Below are 20,083 nucleotides of genomic sequence, written 5' to 3' on the forward strand. Positions count from 1 at the left end.
TCTGGAAATCATTTGCAGAGGATGACGTAACAGCAGTTAGTGTATCTGAGTTTAAAAAAGGTTTGGACAAGTTCCTGGAGAAAAAGTCCATAGTCTGTTATTGAGATAGACATGGGGGAAACCACTGCTTGCCCTAGGATTGGTAGCATAAAATCTTGCTACTATATGGGTTTCTGACAGGTACTTGTGGCTTGGATTGGCCACTGTTGGAAACAGGATACTGGACTAAATGGACTATTGGTCTGACCCATTAGGGCTATTTTTGTGTTCTATTAAAGTCTCCTCAAACAAGCTTTCATATCATGCTTAGAAACTGGACTAAAGGTAGACTATCCTCTATCTACAGGAATTCCAGAACAGGAGTCAAATTTCTCTCTCTCCCAACATTGAGTAAAAGTAATTCCTACACTAAATGACTGATGAATCTTTTCAATTTTATTTGAAAAATAGAGGGGGAAAATCATTTTCTGCTGGCTGGGAAGCTATACAAAATAATGTTGAAGGGGAAGGTGTAATGAGATGTTCTATTAACTGAAACAACTTCAAATCCAGATGGTCAATCCCTACGGTGTTTGAATAATAATTATTTTTTGCCTCCTTAATCTGCTGTTTATATAAAATCAGCTGATTTTTACAATGAGTCTTTGTGACAATGTCTGCAGATTTATGCCAAGCTCGTTCTAGCTTTCAACAATCCTGCTTCAATTCCACTAAACACTCAGTAAACCATGGAGCATGAACCAGTTTATTTCACATTCATTGTTGGCTTGATCATAAATTGATAATGAATATCACTGTTGGGCAGACTGGTGGACCATTTGCTGTCATCTACTATGCCTCATAATAACCTCACAACACAATACAAATAAATTCACTACCATAACAACCCCAAACTTTTCTCTCCCTGTTTCAAACAACTTGAAAATTCTAGGAGTCACCACTGATCGAAACCTCACACTCGAAACTCACATGAAAAACACAACTAAGAAAATGTTCCACTGCATGTGGAAGCTCAAAAGAGTAAAACCTTACTTCCCAAGGGCTATTTTTCAGAACCTGGTACAGTCAATGGTACTAAGCTACCTGGACTATTGCAACTCACTTTATGCCGGCTGTAAAGAACAAACCATCAAAAAACTTCAAACAGCCCAAAATACCGCAGCCAGACTCATATTTGGGAAAACAAAATATGAAAGTGCAAAACCCCTAAGAAAGAAGTTACACTGGCTACCACTTAAAGAACGTACCACATTAAAGATTTGCATGATTGTTCATAAAATCATTTATGGAGATGCCCCGACCTACATGGTAGACCTCATTGACCTACCACCAAGAAATGCTAAGACATCATCCCGTACCTTTCTCAACCTACACTTCCCCAGCTGCAACCCAAAATACCGTAGCTAGACTCATATTTGGAAAAACAAAATATGAAAGTGCGAAACCACTACGAGAAAAGCTACACTGGCTCCCACTTAAAGAACGCATCACATTCAAAATATGTACCCTAGTCCACAAAATCATTCACGGAGATGCCCCAGCCTACATGTCAGACCTGATAGACCTACCACCCAGCAATGCTAAAGAATCATCCCGCACATTCCTCAACTTCCACTTCCCCAACTGTAAAGGTCTAAAATACAAAAAATCGCATGCATCAACCTTTTCCTACTTGAGCACACAATTCTGGAACGCGCTGCTGCGCAGCCTGAAAACAATCTATGAATTAACTAACTTCCGCAAACTACTGAAGACCCATCTCTTTAACAAGGCATACCACAAAGATCAACAAATGTGAACTCCTACACATATATCCAGAATTGTCTTATAATATTTGCTTGTTACACTGCTACCATGTTTCATCAATATCATGTAACCCAAGAATATACTAAATGTATATTCTCTTATATAGTTCCACCATTCATGATGTATTGTAAGCCACATTGAGCCTGCAAATAGGTGGGAAAATGTGGGATACAAATGCAATAAATAAATTAATCAATAAATTAATTAACTCACTCGACCAGCTTCTCCTATATGAGTACGCTGCTATGGAATTCACTCCCAATTCACCTGAGAAAGATCAACGAATTAACTAACTTCCGCAAAGCCTTGAAGACTTACCTCTTTAACAAAGCCTACCACGAGAACCCTTAACTAGCTATTATACAACACCTATTCAACTATAATACAATACCTTTCTAACTTTACTCAGAATGTACTTTCCTACAAAGGCTTGAACAAATCATCTTGTCTTCTTTAACTTCTTTGTAACACCAATTGTATGATGTAACCTGACATGGCTATGCCATGACTGCTCTCTGTAAGCCACATTGAGCCTGCAAATAGGTGGGAAAATGTGGGATACAAATGCAATAAATAAATATGTTTCTATGTTACCTTCAGAAAAGTTGATTCTCTGCTTCTTCTGGGTCATAAACAGGCTTATTTTCGAAAGAGAAGGGCGGCCATCTTTTGACACAAATAGCAAGATGGGCGTCCTTCTCACAGGGTCGCCCAAATCGGCATAATCGAAAGCCGATTTTGGGTGTCCTCAACTGCTTTCCGTCGCAGGGACGACCAAAGTTCATGGTGGCGTGTTAGAGGGTGTAGCGAAGGCGGGACTGGGGCGTGCCTAACACATGGGCGTCCTTGACCGATAATGGAAAAAAGAAGGGTGTCCCTGACAAACACTTGGACGACTTTACCTGGTCCTTTTTTTCTTATGACCAAGGCACAAAATGTGCTCTAAATGACTAAACGACCACTGGAGGGAATCAGGAGTGACCTCCCCTTACTCCCCCAGTGGTCACTAACCCCCTCCCAACCTCCAAAAAACTTTTTAAAAATATTTTTTCCAGTCTCTATGCCAGCCTCAAATATCATACCCAGCTCCATGACAGCAGTATGCAGGTTCCTGGAGCAGTTTTAGTGGGTGCAGTGCACTTCAGGCAGGCTGACCCAGGCCTATTCCCTCCCCTACCTGTTACACTTGTGGTGGTAAATGTGAGCCCTTCAAAACCCACCACAAACCCACTGTACCCACATGTAGGTGCCCCCCCTTTCACCCATAAGGGCTATGGTAGTGATGTACAGTTGTGGGGAGTGGGTTTTGGGGGGCTCAGCACACAAGGTACGGGAGCTATGCACCTGGGAGCAATTTCCAAAGTCCATTGCAGTGCCCCCTAGGGTGCCCATTTGGTGTCTTGCCATGTCAGGGGGACCAGTGCACTATGAATGCTGGCTCCTCCCATGACCAAAGGGCTTGCATTTGGTCATTTCTGAGATGGGCGTCTTTGGTTTCCATTATCGCCGAAAATCAGGGATGACCATTTCTAAGGACGACCATCTCTAAGGTCGACCTAAATTTCGTGATTTGCACGTCCCTGACTGTATTATCGAAACAAAAGATGGACGCCCATCTTGTTTCAATAATACGGGTTTCCCCGCCCCTTCACCGGGATGTCCTGCGAGGACGTGCTCAGGAAAACTTGGGCGCCCCTTTCGATTATGCACCTCAAAGTTTTTCTAAATATCAGAACTATGAGACAGGGTTTGTTTAAGCCAAATTAATAATGGTATAGCATTACTAGATGTATACAACACTGTACAAAAGTAATAAGGATTCAAATATGTTAAGTCCATGCCTCGAAGAGCTTCCACCTCTGTTTCTCCTTCTGGTCTAACTTCTTTGGATTGTGCCAGCTGAAAGTTTAGAAGGTGAGTGTATCATCCTAAAGCTTTCCCAGGCATCATGGTGTGGTTCTAGGGTGTGTATTAGTTCATCAGTTTCAGGGAACAAGAGTTCCAGGAATGAGAACGGGAAGCAGGAACGCTGACATTGATTGAGTCCTTTTCCAAAGTTTATGTAGCTGTGAAAGTCTGCTGTTCTTCAGTTCCTGCACTGGACTTTGTGACAAGCCCAATCACCTGACCCAGCTAGGGTTGGTCACAGATGTCATGCTGCAGTGCTTCTTCACAATCAAGCTGATATACGTTTTCATGATCTTTGTAATCTCTCCCACCTGAGCACACAAGAAGAAAACATGAAAAATCAGACCTTACTTAGAATATCAGTACTATAGAATTCAGTTAAAAATAGACTTTATTGAAACTATCCTCTCAAACAAATACCACACCAAGCATCCAACTCCTAATGTAACGTCACTGACATGTCAACACATTGAAGCATTTTATTCAACATGCTAATTTTTCTCCTTCTCCTCCCCTTCCCAAACCTAGAACCAGCCCCTTATCCCTGATCTAGGAGCGTGGCCAGTCTAGAATTCTAAGACCTCAGTCATCTCTCCAGGTCTTCTCAGTACCCTTTTCATCCAGTCCAGCCATCAATTCACAGCATTAAACCTTCCTCTATACTCCTTCCCCCACCCAGTTTTCAACTCCATCCCCTGCAGTTATCCTACTTCACTACCCCTCCCCTCATCTTCTATGCTCCTTCTAAAAGAGCAGGGGTACACACTGTGCTCTCACATTCACACCCCCTTGATTCCAGCCCTACTCCCTCCCTCCCTCCCTCTAAGAGCATTCAACATTACTTCTGGCTGGCTTGGGGTGGGGTGGGGAGTGTATTCAGATGGTTACTTCACACATTTACAAACATCTGCCATCCCTTCTGGCCTTCCACAGCCCACACATAATCTGTCGTCATATGCTGGTGCATTGCAACCCTCCAAGGCCGTCCACCCTGCTATAAATGCTGTTACTGAGGAGAAAAATGTCCTGCATAACATCTTGTGGTGTTCACAGTTAATGTCAAATCTCTGTCCTATTAGCTCCAGTTCCAGATCCACTTTCCATGCCCCTGACAATAATTCACAGCTATCCAAGTATGCCAGATCTATGAATGCCCTCTGTAGATAGGCAACCTTCACTTGACCTATTTTCTCCTCCAGTCCCAGTCAGAACTCACTGTCAAAAGGTTCTCTAACCCAAACCTCACCCATAATTTTCAACCTTGAGATATGAGAAAATATCAGATCTCCCTTCTAACCCTTCAGCAATGTCTCTCACAAATATATTAAACAGAATTGGCTCCAGTATTGACCCCTGAGGCACTCCAATACTCACATTCCTTTCCTCTGAGTGGATTCATTATATATACCAACAGATCATCAGCAAAAGCCACCACATTGAACTCAGACCCATACATCCAAAACCCCCAAATCTCAAGATTGCCCCTAATCCTGTAAACCAAGTAAGTAAAAATAAATAAATAAATAAGGGTTTGGGGGCACACCCCTGCCTATTACCTTATTGAAGCTCAAATTCCTGTGACTTCAAACCATTGAAAAGGACTGCCCTCCTAGGCACTGAATAAAGAAGGCAAAGTGCCCTCAAACAAGTTTCTCAACCCAAAGCACTCTGGAACCAAAACCTTATACTTCCAATTGACTTCATGAAAAGCCTTCTCAAAGTACAAACTGATAAAGATATATAAGGGTCCTTTCCTGAACACATGGAGGCCGATATTCAGATCCTCAGTCGGTGCTAAAACTGGATATTCAATGCCGGGCCATATCCAGTGACTGGCATTGACTATCCAGTTTACTTTTCTCTGGTTTGACTTTGACCGGCCAAAGATAGGACTGTCTTGCATGGGCCAAATATTGCCACTAAAGTTAAGTCGTGATGTGGCTATCCGCTAACCACTAACTGGCAATATTCAGTAAGGCATGGCTGGCCATGTCCCTCTGAATATCTGGGGATAGCCGGCTATGTGGCATTTGACAGCCAGGTGCTGATCCTGGCCAGTTAAATGCCTTTGAATATCGGGGGGATTGTACCAGAAATGTCAACACCCAGCGCATATTCATCACTTGTTGCTGTCTTCTGACAAATTTCCTTCGAGACACACAGATAAATGTAGAATCTGTGCCAAGCTATCTGCCTAGATTTTAGCTAAAATCTTCTGGTCCATATTCAACAGTGAGATAGGCCAATAAGACTTTGTTCTAGGAGGATCCTGGGTATCATTGATATCAAGGCCACATTGCTACAACACAGAGGGGCATAATCGAACAGGGGGGGCCCATCTATAAGGGCGGCCATCTCTAATCACGGCCCCGTCAAGCAGCGTACCCGACTGTATTATCGAAACAAGATGGCAGACCAACTTTCGTTTCGATAATACGGTCGGGGCCGTGCAAATCTCAACATTTGGGCTGCCCTTAGAGATCGCCAGCGTTAGAGATGGCCGCCATTGATTTTCACCGATAATGGAAACTAATGGCGGCCATCTCAAATCCGGCCAAATCCAAGCCATTTGGTCGTGGGAAGAGCCAGCTTTTGTAGTGCACTGGTCCCCCTCACACGCCAGGTGTCACGTTTTCAAAGCAGCAACTAGGTTTGTGAGCCCTTGGGCCGCTGCCAAGGAGTGGCAGTGGCAGGCAAAACCACCCCAACCAGCACTGGGCTAACACACACACAAAGCAGGGACTGCAGACAGGGATAAGCAAAGCAGGAACACACTAGGCAAGAACACTTGGACTGGAACACAGGACTGGAGCAAGGCTTCACCTGCACTTGACCACCGTTCCTCAGGAGTTGAGCCCCTGGGTGCAGGTGGCCGGCAGGACTTACCGGGCAGGGCAGGAACTGGAAACCAGCAGGATACACACAGGGACTAGAGCACACAGGCAGGCTAGGCAGAATACTAGACTAGGACTCTCAGACAGACAAGGGACAGAACTGAAAGCTGCAAGCAGCCACTGAAACAGGGAAGAAACACTGATAGACAGGAGACAGAACTGAAAGCTGCCAGGCAGCCACTGAGCAAGGAACACAGGCAACCAAGAACTAGGCAAAGACACACAACAAGAAACAAGACTGGGAAACAAGCAATACAGTACAAGAAGCTACACAAAGACTAAACTAGAATCAGGCAAGAATACAGACTATAATCTGGACTAGGCAGAAGTGCAGCAGCACCCCAACATACCAGGGCCTTAGGCGATGCAAAGGCAAACACAGAAGTTTCTAGGTGATTAATAAAGCCCATCAGCACCTGAGGTACAGCTGCAGCAATCTCAAGGCAACTACGGGTGCTGTTCAGGCACAAATAAGAAAGACAAGTCTGGCAGCCTGGAAGATCCGGACTGGACTGGGCTGAAGCCTGGGACGGGTAGGGACAGCAAGACAGTCTATGGCAGCCACCGATTCTGGTCTCCAGAGGGCGAGGGGAGCACAAACCAAGAAGCAGGCAGAAAGCATACTGAAGCATAGAGAGGTTCAACACACACAGGTGCAGTATAGTGGAGTAATTAGAGCCATGATGGAAGCAGCTAGCACACAGAGACAGAGGCAGAGCTAACTCAGAAAGGACAGACAGAAACCAGCTCAGAAGCTGATCCTCAGAAATAAGGTAAGTCTGAGAGGGGTCGTGACCACAGACATGACACCACGACACCAACCGGGCACTGCAGTATACTTCACAAATTGATCCCAGGTGCATAGCTCCCTTACCTTGGGTGCTGAGCCCCCCCAAAACCTACTACCCACAACTGAACAACATAGCCCTTAAAGGGCTAGATGTGGGTACAGTGGGTTTGGGTGGGTTTTGGAGGGCTCCCATTTACCACCACAAGTGTAACAGGTAGGGGGGGGGGGTTGGGCCTGGATCCGCCTGCCTGAAGTGCACTACAGTACCCACTAAAAACTGCTCCAGGGACCTGCATAGTGCTGTGATGGAGCTGGAGATGACATTTGAGGATGGCGAAAAATGTCTTTTTAATTTTTTTTTTTGGGTGGGAGGGGGTTGGTGACCACTGGGGGAGTAAGGGGAGGTGATCCCCAATTCCCTCTGGTGGCCATCTGGTCAGTTTGGGCACCTTTTCAAGGCTTGGTCGTGAACAAAAAGGGACCCAAGTAAAGTCAGCCAAATGCTCGTCAGGGCCAGCCTTCTTTTTTCCATTATCGGCCGAGGACGGCCATCTCTTAACCACGCCCCCGTCCCACCTTCGGTACACTGCCGACACGCCCCCTTGAACTTTGGCCGGCCCTGCAACAGAAAGCAGTTGAAGCCAGCCAAAATCGGCTTTCGATTATACCGATTTGGCCAGCCTTAGGAGAAAGCCGGCCATCTCCCGATTTATATCGGAAGATGGACGCCCTTCTCCTTCGAAAATAAGCAGGATAGAAACCTTTCTGCCTTAATCAGTAAATTAAATGATGCCCACAAAGGCACACAAAGCTTATCCTACAAGAGTCTGTAAAACTCACTGCTGAAACCATCCAGGCCTGGAGCTCAACACATGCATCCCTTTATCAGCTTCCTGTATTTCAATCACTGTGACAGAGGTATTCAGTACCTTGGACTGTTCAAGAGGGAGTTGAAGCAAAGCACAACTCTCCAAATACTGATCTAATGAGGCCTAATTATGAGCCTCCTTCGGATATAATTTCTGGGAAAACTCCTGGAAAATAGCTCATGCGTCATCACAACTTGCTCATCCTGGATGGTTCCAATCAGCTGTCTCCCTCCACTGTTTTTGATGAGAATTTTCCTGGCTTAGCTCCAGACCTAACCAGCTTATATGTAGAATTCCAGGGATTTCCAATCATGCATATATTTATTTATTATTATTTATTTTATTTATTGCATTTGTATCCCACATTATCCCACCTATTTGCAGGCTCAATGTGGCTTACATAGTTTTGTTATGACATTTGTCATTCCAGAATATCAGATACAGTTAGTAGTGTGTAGAGATTAAGTAGAGAAGAAAGAGGAAGTGATTAGGCGGGTGATATTAGAAGTGGATTTTCATAACTGGTTGGGTTGGGAAAGTGAATTAGTGAAGCTGTTGGTTCTCGTTGTAGGCCTTGTTGAAGAAGTATGTCTTCAGAGATTTGCAAAAGTTATTTGTTTTGACAATTGATTTCAGGTCTGTGGGTAGAGCATTCCATATTTGCGTGCTCGTGTAGGAGAAGGTAGTGGCATGCATTAGCTTGTATTTTAGTCCTTTACAGCTGGGGAAGTTCAAATTGAGAAATTTGCGGGATGTTCTTGTGGGGTTTCTGGGAGGTAGGTCCACTAGGTTCAGCATGTAGATTGGGGCATCTGCGTGGATAATTTTGTGTACAATCGTACATATCTTGAATGCAATGCGTTCTTTAAGTGGGAGCCAGTGCAGTTTCTCTCTTAGGGGTTTTGCACTTTCATATTTAGTTTTTCCAAATATGAGTCTGGCGGCAGTATTCTGGGCTGTTTGGAGTTTTTTGATAGTCTGTTCTTTGCAGCCCGCATATAGTGCGTTGCAGTAATCCAGATGGCTTATTACCATTGACTGTACCAGGGTGCGGAAGACGTATCTCGGGAAGAATGGTTTTACTCTTTTGAGTTTCCACATGGTGTGGAACATCTTTTTCGTCGTGTTCTTCACGTGGGTATCGAGAGTGAGGTTTCGATCAATAGTAACTCCAAGAATTTTCAGGTTTTGTGAGACTGGAAGAGAGCAGTATGGTGTGATTATGGTAGAGAAGTTTTTTGTGTTATGTTGGGAGATGAATACAAGACATTGTGTTTTTTCTGCGTTAAGTTTTAGTTGGAATGCATCCGCCCAGGTGTGCATGATTTGGAGGCTTTGGTTGATCTCGTTGGTGATTTCATTTAGATCATGTTTGAACGGGATGTAGATTGTGACATCGTCTGCATATATGTAAGGATTGAGGTTTTGATTGGCTAGCAGTTTGGCTATCATCATTAGGTTGAATAAGATTGGTGATAGGGGGGGATCCTTGGGGTACTCCACATTCGGGTGTCTATGGGGGGGAAAAAAGTACTGTATTGCATTCTATCTGCATGACAAATAATGAGGCTTTTGCTTCTACTGATGGATGGGCCATGTACTTCTCTTGTACTTCTGCAGTTGTTTTACCAGAGCTAGAATTCATTGTATGGTATCCTTCCACCTCCTGTGTATCCAATGATCACATCCAGGGGCGTATCTGCGTGGGGCCACAGGGGCCTGGGCCCCCGCAGATTTCGCCCTGGACCCCCCTACCGCTGTTAACTCTCCCCCGCCTACCGCCGTCACCTACCCCGAGGTCCGTTCCTGCTGGCTTTTTAAACTATTACTTCAACTGGCGGGGGACCCCAACCCCCGCCAGCCCAGCCGAGGTCTCCTTTAACTTCTTCATCCTCGTGCTGTTAAAGCTGCATGATGCATCCTTCCAGTTGGACGGAGTTTGACGTCGCAGCACGTTGACGTCCGTACAACGTGCTGCAACGTCAAACTCCGTCCAACTGGAAGGATGCAAAATGCAGCTTTAACAGCACGAGGATGAAGAAGTTAAAGAAGACCTCGGCTGGGATGGCGGGGGTTGGGGTCCCCTGCCAGCTGAAGTAATAGTTTAAAAAGCCGGCAGGAGCGGACCTCGGGGTAGGTGACGGCGGTAGGCGGGGAAAGGGTTGGCGGTAGGTGGGGGAGGGTTAATGGCGGTAGGGGGGGAGGGTTGACGACGATGACGACGGCGGTGGGCGGGAGCGGCGGTAGGGGGGGTTATAATGTGCCCCCTTACTCTAGCCCCTGCCCCCCCCTTCCGCCGAACCTCAGATACGCCCCTGATCACATCCCAGAGGAATGTGTTTAGCCATTTCCCAAAATAGTGGGGAGTTGGCCGCATGTTCCACATATACCACTGCAAATTCCTCCCAAAGCTTGCAAGAAATTCTGAAATCCCTTATTTGCATAGAAACACATGGAAAACTGCCACCATCTTTAGCCCTACAATCCTCCCCAGGGCATATACCATAAACATCATCTCCCCACCATTATCTCAACTTGCCATGCTCAGATTCTTTCCTATGGTTTTCTTTTAATATAACTATATCCACCTCCCCCCACCCCAATAGTTCAGTGCTTTCATGCCTTTATATCACACATACATTCCAAGATACTAGCCTCAATCCTCCTGTTGTCATGCCACTCTCTGTCATCTCAAGCCATGTCCAGACCCTCGTCCAGTTTTGTTCAGGAAACCCCCCAGCCTAGTCTCTCCTGCCCACTGGGTGCTGTCCCCTTCTGAATACACACTCATCAATCCTTTGTGCCTGTTCCCGACTCTTCCCAGCCCCACCCTACCACCTTATTTGCCCCTCCACTTCTATTTCCGTCCCCATCCCCCCATCAACTCCTGATTCATCTCCCCCTCCTCAAAGAACATCATACTTGATGTTCTTGGGCCCTCCTTGCATTGTTTAAACATCTCCAGTTTCCTCAGTCCATACCCCATTAATTTATCTTTTAGGATTTATTTACCACCTTTTGAAAGAAATTCACCCAAGGCAGTATACAGCAAGAACAATCTGGACATAAGCAATAGATAATTTCAGCAGAAACAAATAGTTATATAACAGTACATAGTATGGCATATTATGCTACTTAAAAAGTTAACAAAATAAACAATACATCTTAATAGCATAGGGTGTAAGCAGAGTGGACCATATAGACAAACAAGATAGAAAATAAGGGGGCTAACTTATAGAAAGTTGCATGTGGAATCAGAATATGATCTCAGCTAGGGTAGGACTGGATAAACAAGTCCTGCTACAGTATGTGCAGCCGGGGAGGGGGGGGAGGGGTGTATGTGTGACTAGCAAGTTAGTTGAGAGGAGAGCCAAGCTTTCACCTACTCCCTGAAGTATATATGGACTTGTGTTGAGCGAAGCTTTTCAGGGAGTGCATTCCAGATTGTGGGGACTAGTCTGGAGAAGGCTCATTGGTGGGTGTCACATTGTGTGATGTCCTTTACCAGCCAACTTCTGTATCCTCAATCTTCTACGTCCCTGTAATAGTGCACCCTACCCTCTGCCTATGCATGCATAACACATACATTCAGTACCTTTCCTCCCTACCAGGTGTAACCCCTCATACTTTCTTAAGCAATCCCCCAATTCAACGTTCACTCTCACATCTCAAAACACCCCCTGTCCTTCCTCCATCACCCCATGTTCACAAGTCTACCCCCAGCTCAGCTCCCCTAATCGTGGAAAAGGCTTCAAGTGTTTTGGAGATAACATTAGATTTCTCTTTGAGCATGGAACCCCAGATTAATAATCTGATGAAGAAAACTTTTTTCAAATTTATGCAACCTTACTTAGTCCATTCGTATTTCACTATTGATCACTATTGATCATTTTATTATTGTCCAGTTGTTGGTTCAAATCTATTGCAACTGGATTATTATAATACTCTTTGTTCACTGGGTAAATCCCTCTTATCTGCACCCTTCTCCTCCACCACTAAATCCAGACTCCGTTCTTTTTATCTTGCTGCACCATATGCCTGGAATAAACTTCCTGAGCCGGTACGTAAAGCTCCATTTCTGGCCATCTTCAAATCTAGGAAAAAAGCCCACCTTTTTGATGCTGCTTTTAACTCCTAACCCTTACTCACTTGTTCAGTACCCTTATTTTATCATCCTCACCTTAGTAATTCCCTTATCTCTTGTTTGTCTGTCCTAATTAGATTGTAAGCTCTGTCCAGCAGGGACTGTCTCTTCATGTTCAAGTGTACAGTTCTGCATACATCTAGTAGCGCTATAGAAATGATAAGTAGTAGTCGTAGTAAAGCAGCTGTTAGGTCAAACTCTAACAGAGACATTAAGGATTGAATTCTAAAAATGGCGTTGAAAAACTGGCGCCAACTAAAAAACCACCAATGTGCTATTGTATAAGCAGCACTCAAAGTTAGGCACCGTTTATAGAATAATGCTTAGCACAGGAAACAGTGAATACTTTTAGGCACAACCGTTTACACCAATGGAATTGAGGTGCAGATGTCCATGCTTAAATTATGCACGGATCCCCTTCATAAATGTTGTGAATGCTCATGATTCGCCCATGATCCTCCCATGACCGAACCCCCTTTTTGGAACAATGCATAATATTTACACATGGACTATGCACATAAATTTACATATGTAAATTTTAATTAATGCCAATTAGTACTGATAAAGCGTAATTATCTGGTCGCCGCATCTCAAAAAAGATAGAAAGGAATTGGAGAAGGTGCAGAGAAGGGTGACAAAAATGATAAAAGGGATGGAACGACTTCCTTATGAGGAAAGACCGAGAAGGTTAGGGCTCTTCGACTTGGAGAAAAGGCGGCTGAGGGGTGTTAGAATAGAAGTCTACAAGATAATGAGCGGAGTAGAGTGGATGTATGTGAAGCGTTTGTTTATACTTTCAAACAACAATAGAACCAGGGGACACAAGATGAAGCTAGAATATGGCAGATTTAAAACAAAGAGGAGAAAGTTTTTCTTTACTCAGTGTGTAGTTGGACTCTGGAACTCGTTGCCGGAAAATGTAGTGACAGCAGCTGGCCTTACGGAGTTTAAAGGGGGTTTGGACAGATTCCTGAGGGGAAAAGTCCATTGAACATTATTAAAAATAATTTTTTTTAAAATGGGTTTTGCCGGGTTCTTGAAGCCTGGATTGGCCGCTGTCGGAGACAGGATGCTGGGCTCGATGGACCCTTGGTCTTTTCCCAGTATGGCGGTGCTTATATTCTTATGCTTATGTTCTTATCAGCGTTAATTGATTTGTTAATTAAATTTGTGCCTTTCATAGAATTCAGGGGTAAAACTAAACTATTCTCTAAATTGTCTTTGCTAAATAAGCAAGTTGCTTAGAAAAAGACAATGGGGCTAATATTGAGACCTCGGGACTTAACCCAGCTAAGTCCCGGATATTCAATGCTGGGCCATTTCTGGTGACCAGCATTGAATGTCTGGTTTATTTTTAAAAATTGACAAGCTCAGAGGAACACAAAAACCCTCGTGCAGGTCAAAACAGGCAGGCAAACACAGCAAAGGAGACAATCAAGATGATGAAAAAACATCCAACGGACTCAAAGAGTTCACATCAGAAGTTTATTTCACAAAAAGTACTGGACGTGTTTCAGCTGCAGAGGCCTGATTCAGAAGTTCCTGTAGTTTACAAGTATTTAAATTTCTGAGCATTCTAAAGCATCTGTGAAAGGTGAACCAATAATAGATGTGAAAAAGGAACATCTACTGCCCAATAATCAAAAGTATTTATTGTAACTGGCCAGGAATGGCACCTGGCTGGCCAAATACACTCAACGGTGAGAGCTCCAAACAAAATTTATTGGGACCCAACACGGTCCGTGTTTCGGCAAAAAGCCTCCCTCAGGGGTTGATAAATCCTCTGCAGGACGTATAAATCGACTGTGCGTGCTAGGAAAGCACAAATATAATACCACTGAAATCCGTGAAAATGGACAGAACCAGTTCAAAATGTAAAATCAAAACAGAAATTGAAAAAACAAATCCAAGTGACCAGCTAAACACAGCGGTGAGAGCTCCAAACAAAGTTTATTGGGACCCAACACGGTCCGTGTTTCAGCAAAAAGCCTTCCTCAGGGGTCGATAAATCCTCTGCAGGACGTATATAAGTACATCTACTATAATAAAACACACCCTCAACGTTCTGAAGACAACGTTCTGAAGTCACTCCACTCCGTGAAGGGTTCGTGAGTTCATGGTGGTGAAGCCATCCCACTCACCATGTCTCTCTGCCACGCCCTCGTGTCACAACATGATGACGTCGAGGGCGGAACACAGAGACGCGCATGCCACCACCTTCTCTTACACGAGCACGCAGCTATGGAATGCATTACCTACAGAACTGAAATCAATTGACGAAATAAATAAAACTTTCGCAAATCTCTGAAGACATATTTCTTCAACAAGGCCTACAAAGAGAACCAATAGCCTCACTAATTCACTTTACCAACTCACCCAGCTATGAAAGGCGACCTTCTATACTTACCCACCTAATCACTTCCTTCTTTCTTCCCTTACTCAATCTCTGCACATTACTAATTGTATCTGGTATCCTAGAATGATAATGTCATAACAAAACTATATAAACCACATTGAGCCTGCAAATAGGTGGGGAAATGTGGGATACAAATGCAATAAATAAGGAACTATCCCAGTGATTGCCTGCGTCTCGGGTGAAGTCACCAGCCCGACGCATAGCAGCAAACAGCGACCCAGGCAGGGGGAGGAGTACTACTCCTGCCCCTGCCTACGAATCGCTCCAGACTCGCTGTGCGATAAGTGTGAGTAAGGAGCGGTGTGTTCATTTGGGTACTGCTACTGGACGTACTGAGGGTGATTCTGAACTTAAGTTGTGGTAATGTTTGGAGGCGACCGCTGGAAACAAAAACCAACAGCACAAAAAAAAAACACTCTTACAAACAGCTGACACCCCCCCACACACACACACACCAACCCTGCAATGCTAAACAACCTCCAACCCCCCCTGCCAACACCCAACCAGTAAAGCAGCAACAACCCTATCCCATCAGTTTGTCACACAGACACTCATTCCACATTAGCTGTACAGCACACACCAAAAAAAAAAAAAAACAGCAAAGAAAATGAACCCCCCCCCCCAAACAAACCTGCAACGCTAAACAACCTCCAACCCCCCCTGCCACCCCCTACCAGTAAAGTAGCAGCAACCCTATCACAATCTCTATGTGACACACACTCACTGAAACAGGATCCCAGTTAACAACCCTCCCCCACCCCAAACTCACACACACAGACACACACACACAACTGATGCAGGGCATAGATATATGGACACTCACTCTCTATGTATTGCACACTCAATCAATGACACCCCAACCCCCAGCAATGCTGGCCCCTCCACCCCTCAGTTCTTCACACACACTCATTGCACCTCACCTCAAAAATTAAAAAAAAAAAATGAAAACAACACTCCAGCCCACACACCACAACAACGCTGACCAACCTCCAAACCACCTGCCACCCACTCCAACTAAAGCAGCATCAACCCTGTCACACTCTGTCTCACTCTCTCTGTCAAACACACACACTCACACATTCACTCTCTCCCTATCACACAGTCACTATCACGCACACTCTATCAAACACACACTCAGAGGAAAACCTTGCTAGCGCCTGTTTCATTACAGTCAGAAACGTGCCTTTTTTACTAGTAAGTACATAAGTAATGCCATACTGGGAAAAGACCAAAGGTCCATCGAGCCCAGCATCCTGTCCCCGACAGCAGCCAATCCAGGTCAAGGTCAAGGGCACCTGGCAAGCTACCCAAACGTACAAACATTTTATACATTTTATACATGTTATTCCCGAAATTGTGGATTTTTCCCATTTAGTAGTGGTCTATGGACTTGTCCTTTAGGAAACCGTCTAACCCCTTTTTAAACTCTGCCAAACTAAAAGCCTTCACTAAGTTTTCCGGCAACGAATTCCAGAGTTTAATTACGCGCTGGGTGAAGAAAAATATTCTCCTATTTGTTTTAAATGTACTACACTGTAGTTTCATCGCATGCCCCCTAGTCCTAGTATTTTTGGAAAGTGAGAACAGACGCTTCACATCCACCTGTTCGACTCCACTTATTATTTTATATATTTCTATCATGTCTCCCCTCAGCCGTCTCTTCTCCAAGCTGAAAAGCCCTAGCCTCCTTAGTCTTTCTTCATAGGGAAGTTGTCCCATCCCCGCTATCATTTTCGTCGCCCTTCGCTGCACCTTTTCCAATTCTACTACATCTTTCTTGAGATGTGGCGACCAGAATTGAACACAATACTCAAGGTGCGGTTGCACCATGGAGCGATACAACGGCATTCACTCGAAACTATATAATCTTTTGATAAAAGATTATTTCCCAGAAGCCAGGGGCACTTGCTCAAATAATCCAAAATCATGTATTATTTCTCTTGAAAATGGCAGATACAAATCAAGGTCAGGTATACAAATAGCACATATGAGTTTATCTTGTTGGGCAGACTAGATGGACCGTACAGGTCTTTTTCTGTCGTCTCTTACTATGTTACCATATTATAACATCCTCACACCTGTTCTCCATACCTTTCCTAATAATACCCAATATTCTATTCACTTTCCGAGCCGCAGCAGCACACTGAGTGTTTCAGTGTATTATCAACGACGACACCCAGATCCATTTCTTGGTCCGTAACTCCTAATGTGGAACCTTGCATGATGTAGCTATAATTCGGGTTCTTTTTTCCCACATGCATCACCTTGCACTTGTTCACATTAAATGTCATCTGCCATTTAGCCACCCAGTCTCCCAGTCTCGTAAGGTCCTTCTGTAATTTTTCACAAGCCTCCTGTGAGTTAACAACTTTGAATAACTTTGTGTCATCAGCAGCGGTCCTAGCACTGACCCATTGTTAATACCGCCCATTTAACCCAACTCTCTGTTTCCTATCCTTCAACCAGTTTTTAATCCACAATAGGACATTTCCTCCTATCCCATGAACCTCCAATTTCCTCTGTAGCCTTTCATGAGGTACCTTGTCAAACGCCTTTTGAAAATCCAGATACACAATATCAGCCGGCTCCCCTTTGTCCACATGTTTGTTTACTCCTTCAAAGAATTGAAGTAAATTGGTAAGGCAAGATTTCCCCACACAAAAGCCGTGCTGACTCGGTCTCAGTAATCCATGTCCTCGGATGTGCTCTGTAATTTTGTTTTTAATAATAGCCTCTACCATTTTCCCCAGCACCGACGTCAGACTCACCGGTCTATAATTTCCCGGATCTCCCCTGGAACCTTTTTTAAAAATCGACGTTACATTGGCCACCCTCCAATCTTCCAGTACCAAGCTTGATTTTAAGGATAAATTGCATATCACTAACAGTAGCTTCGCAAGCTAATTTTTCAGTTCTATCAGTACTCTAGGATGAATACCTTCTGGTCCAGGAGATTTGCTACTCTTCAGTTTGCTGAACTGCCCCATTACATCCTCCAGGTTTACTGTGAATTCAGTAAGTTTCTCTGACTCGTTGGCTTGAAATACCATATCTGACACTGGTATCCCACCCAAATCTTCCTCAGTGAAGACCGAAGCAAAGAATTCATTTAATCTCTCCGCTATGTCTTTGTCTTCCTTGATCGCCCCTTTTACCCCTCGGTCATCCAGCGGCCCAACCGATTCTTTTGCCGGCTTCCTGCTTTTAATATACCGAAAAAAAATTTACTATGTTTTTTTTGCCTCTAATGCTATCTTTTTTTCGTAATCCCTCTTGGCCTTCTTTATCTGTGCCTTGCATTTGCTTTGACACTCCTTATGCTGTTTCTTGTTATTTTCAGACGGTTCCTTTTTTCATTTTCTGAAAGCGTTTCTTTTAGCCCTAATAGCTTCCTTCACCTCACTTTCAACCACGCTGGCTGTTGTTACGTTCCTCACCTGGCTCCAGGCCTGCACGGCTGAATCGCCGGCGAGGCGTGGTCTGGCGGAGATAGCCGGACATCTTTGTTGTGTTATCTCCAGGATAGGTCAGCCATCTTGGGATGGGCATCCCGGGTTGTGGCAGCCATCTTGGGGTTGGTTAGCTTCAGGAAGGAAGCCCATATTTGGACATATTATTATTATTATTATTTATTGCATTTGTATCCCACCTTTTCCCACCTATTTGCAGGCTCAAAGTGGCTTACATATTTTTGTTAACACAATTATTCTTGGATGTCCGGTACAATTATTGTTGTACAGAGATTAGTTAAGGGAAGAAGTAGAGAGTAGAAGGGAGGTATTTATTAGGTATAGTGAACGGTAGGTTTTCAGCAGTGGATTAGTAAGGTTCTAGGTTTTCATCGTATGCTTTGTTGAAGAGATATGTCTTGAGGGATTTACAAAAGATAGTTGTTTCGTTGATTGTTTTCAGGTTTCTAGGTAATGCGTTCCACAACTTTGTTCCCATGTACGAGAAGGTGGTATCATGCATCAGCTTGTATTTTAGTCCTTTGCAGCTGGAGAAGTACAGGTCAAGAAATTTTCGGGATGATTTTGTGGCGTTTCTGGAAGGTAGGTCCACAAGATTTGACATGTATGTTGGGGCGTCTGCGTGGATGATTTTGTGTACTAGTGTGCAGATCTTAAATGTAATACGTTCCTTAAGTGGGAGCCAGTGGAGTTTCTTTCTTAAGGGCTTTGCACTTTCATATTTAGGTTTTCCAAATATGAGTCTGGCTGCAGTATTCTGGGCAGTTTGGAGTTTCTTGATGTTCTCCTCTTTGCAGCCTGCATATAGAGCATTGCAGTAATCACTATGACTTATTAACATTGATTGTATCAGGGTACAGAATACGTATCTCGGGAAGAAAGGTTTTACTCTTTTGAGTTTCCACATGGAGTAGAACATCTTTTTCGTCGTGGTTTTCACGTGGTCGTCGAGAGTAAGGTTTTGATCAATGGTGACTCCTAGAATCTTCAAGTTTTGGGAGACAGGTAGAGAACAGTATGGTGTGGTGATGGTGGAGAAGTTTTTTGTGTTATGTTTCTCTGCTGATGGGGGCAGCCATCTTGGATCAGCTGCACATGTTTGAGATTGATTCCTACACTATTTAAAGCCCTGCCTCCAGTCCTTCGTTGCTTCGGCCTCAATTGTGTTTGAGGTCCACGCCAGTGCTTCTTGTCTTCGGTTCCTGTGTTCCTGACCTTGGTTTGTTCCTGGACTACGCGTTGTGTTGCTACCTGCCTTGACCTTGGACTGTTCTTTGACTATTCTTTGCTCTGCTGTTTACGGGCTCCTGGACTGTGTTTGTTTGCCCACCTGTCTGGCCAGTGGTCGTGCAACCCCCCCGGTTCTGGAAGTCCTGCCGGCCGCTTGAACCCAGGGGCTCAACTCCTGGGGGACAGTGGGTAAGTGCAAGTGAAGCTAGGGGTTGTCTGGCTGCCTGACCAAGTGCGGTGGCACTCCATCCTCACCGTGCTCAGTCGGGGCACAAGGGCTCACACATCCCCAGTCAGAACAGTAGGCCGAAGCCATGAGCTCACCAGACAAAACCGAGCTTTCCAACCTGGCTCAGGTATTGCATCAACAGCAGCTTCAAATAACGCATTTGTCCAGCAGAATGCAGGAGGTCTGCAACCAGCTGCTGGCACTCCAGCAACAGGTCTCCGCGGCTCCTCCGGGCCCTAAGGCAGAGGCTTCCACCACACGGTTGCGACTTCCAGAGCCTCCGCGGTACGATGGTACCCCTGCAGCATGCCATGGTTTTCTCAATCA

General features: G+C 44.6%; 1 protein-coding gene across 1 annotated transcript in view; it reads right to left on the bottom strand.

Annotated features, from left to right (window-relative positions):
* Nucleotides 1-3,926: 3,926 nt before the first annotated feature.
* The window catches only part of LOC115475156 (unconventional myosin-X-like), a 272,052-nt gene continuing 255,895 nt past the window's right edge, over nt 3,927-20,083 (bottom strand). The window contains exon 39 of the mRNA XM_030210897.1: nt 3,927-4,025. Within this exon, the coding sequence (XP_030066757.1) occupies nt 3,927-4,025 (99 nt within the window). The remainder of the gene's footprint in view (nt 4,026-20,083) is intronic.

This window comes from Microcaecilia unicolor, chromosome 7, assembly GCF_901765095.1.
Source record: "Microcaecilia unicolor chromosome 7, aMicUni1.1, whole genome shotgun sequence".
Classification (NCBI taxonomy): Eukaryota; Metazoa; Chordata; class Amphibia; order Gymnophiona; family Siphonopidae; genus Microcaecilia; species Microcaecilia unicolor.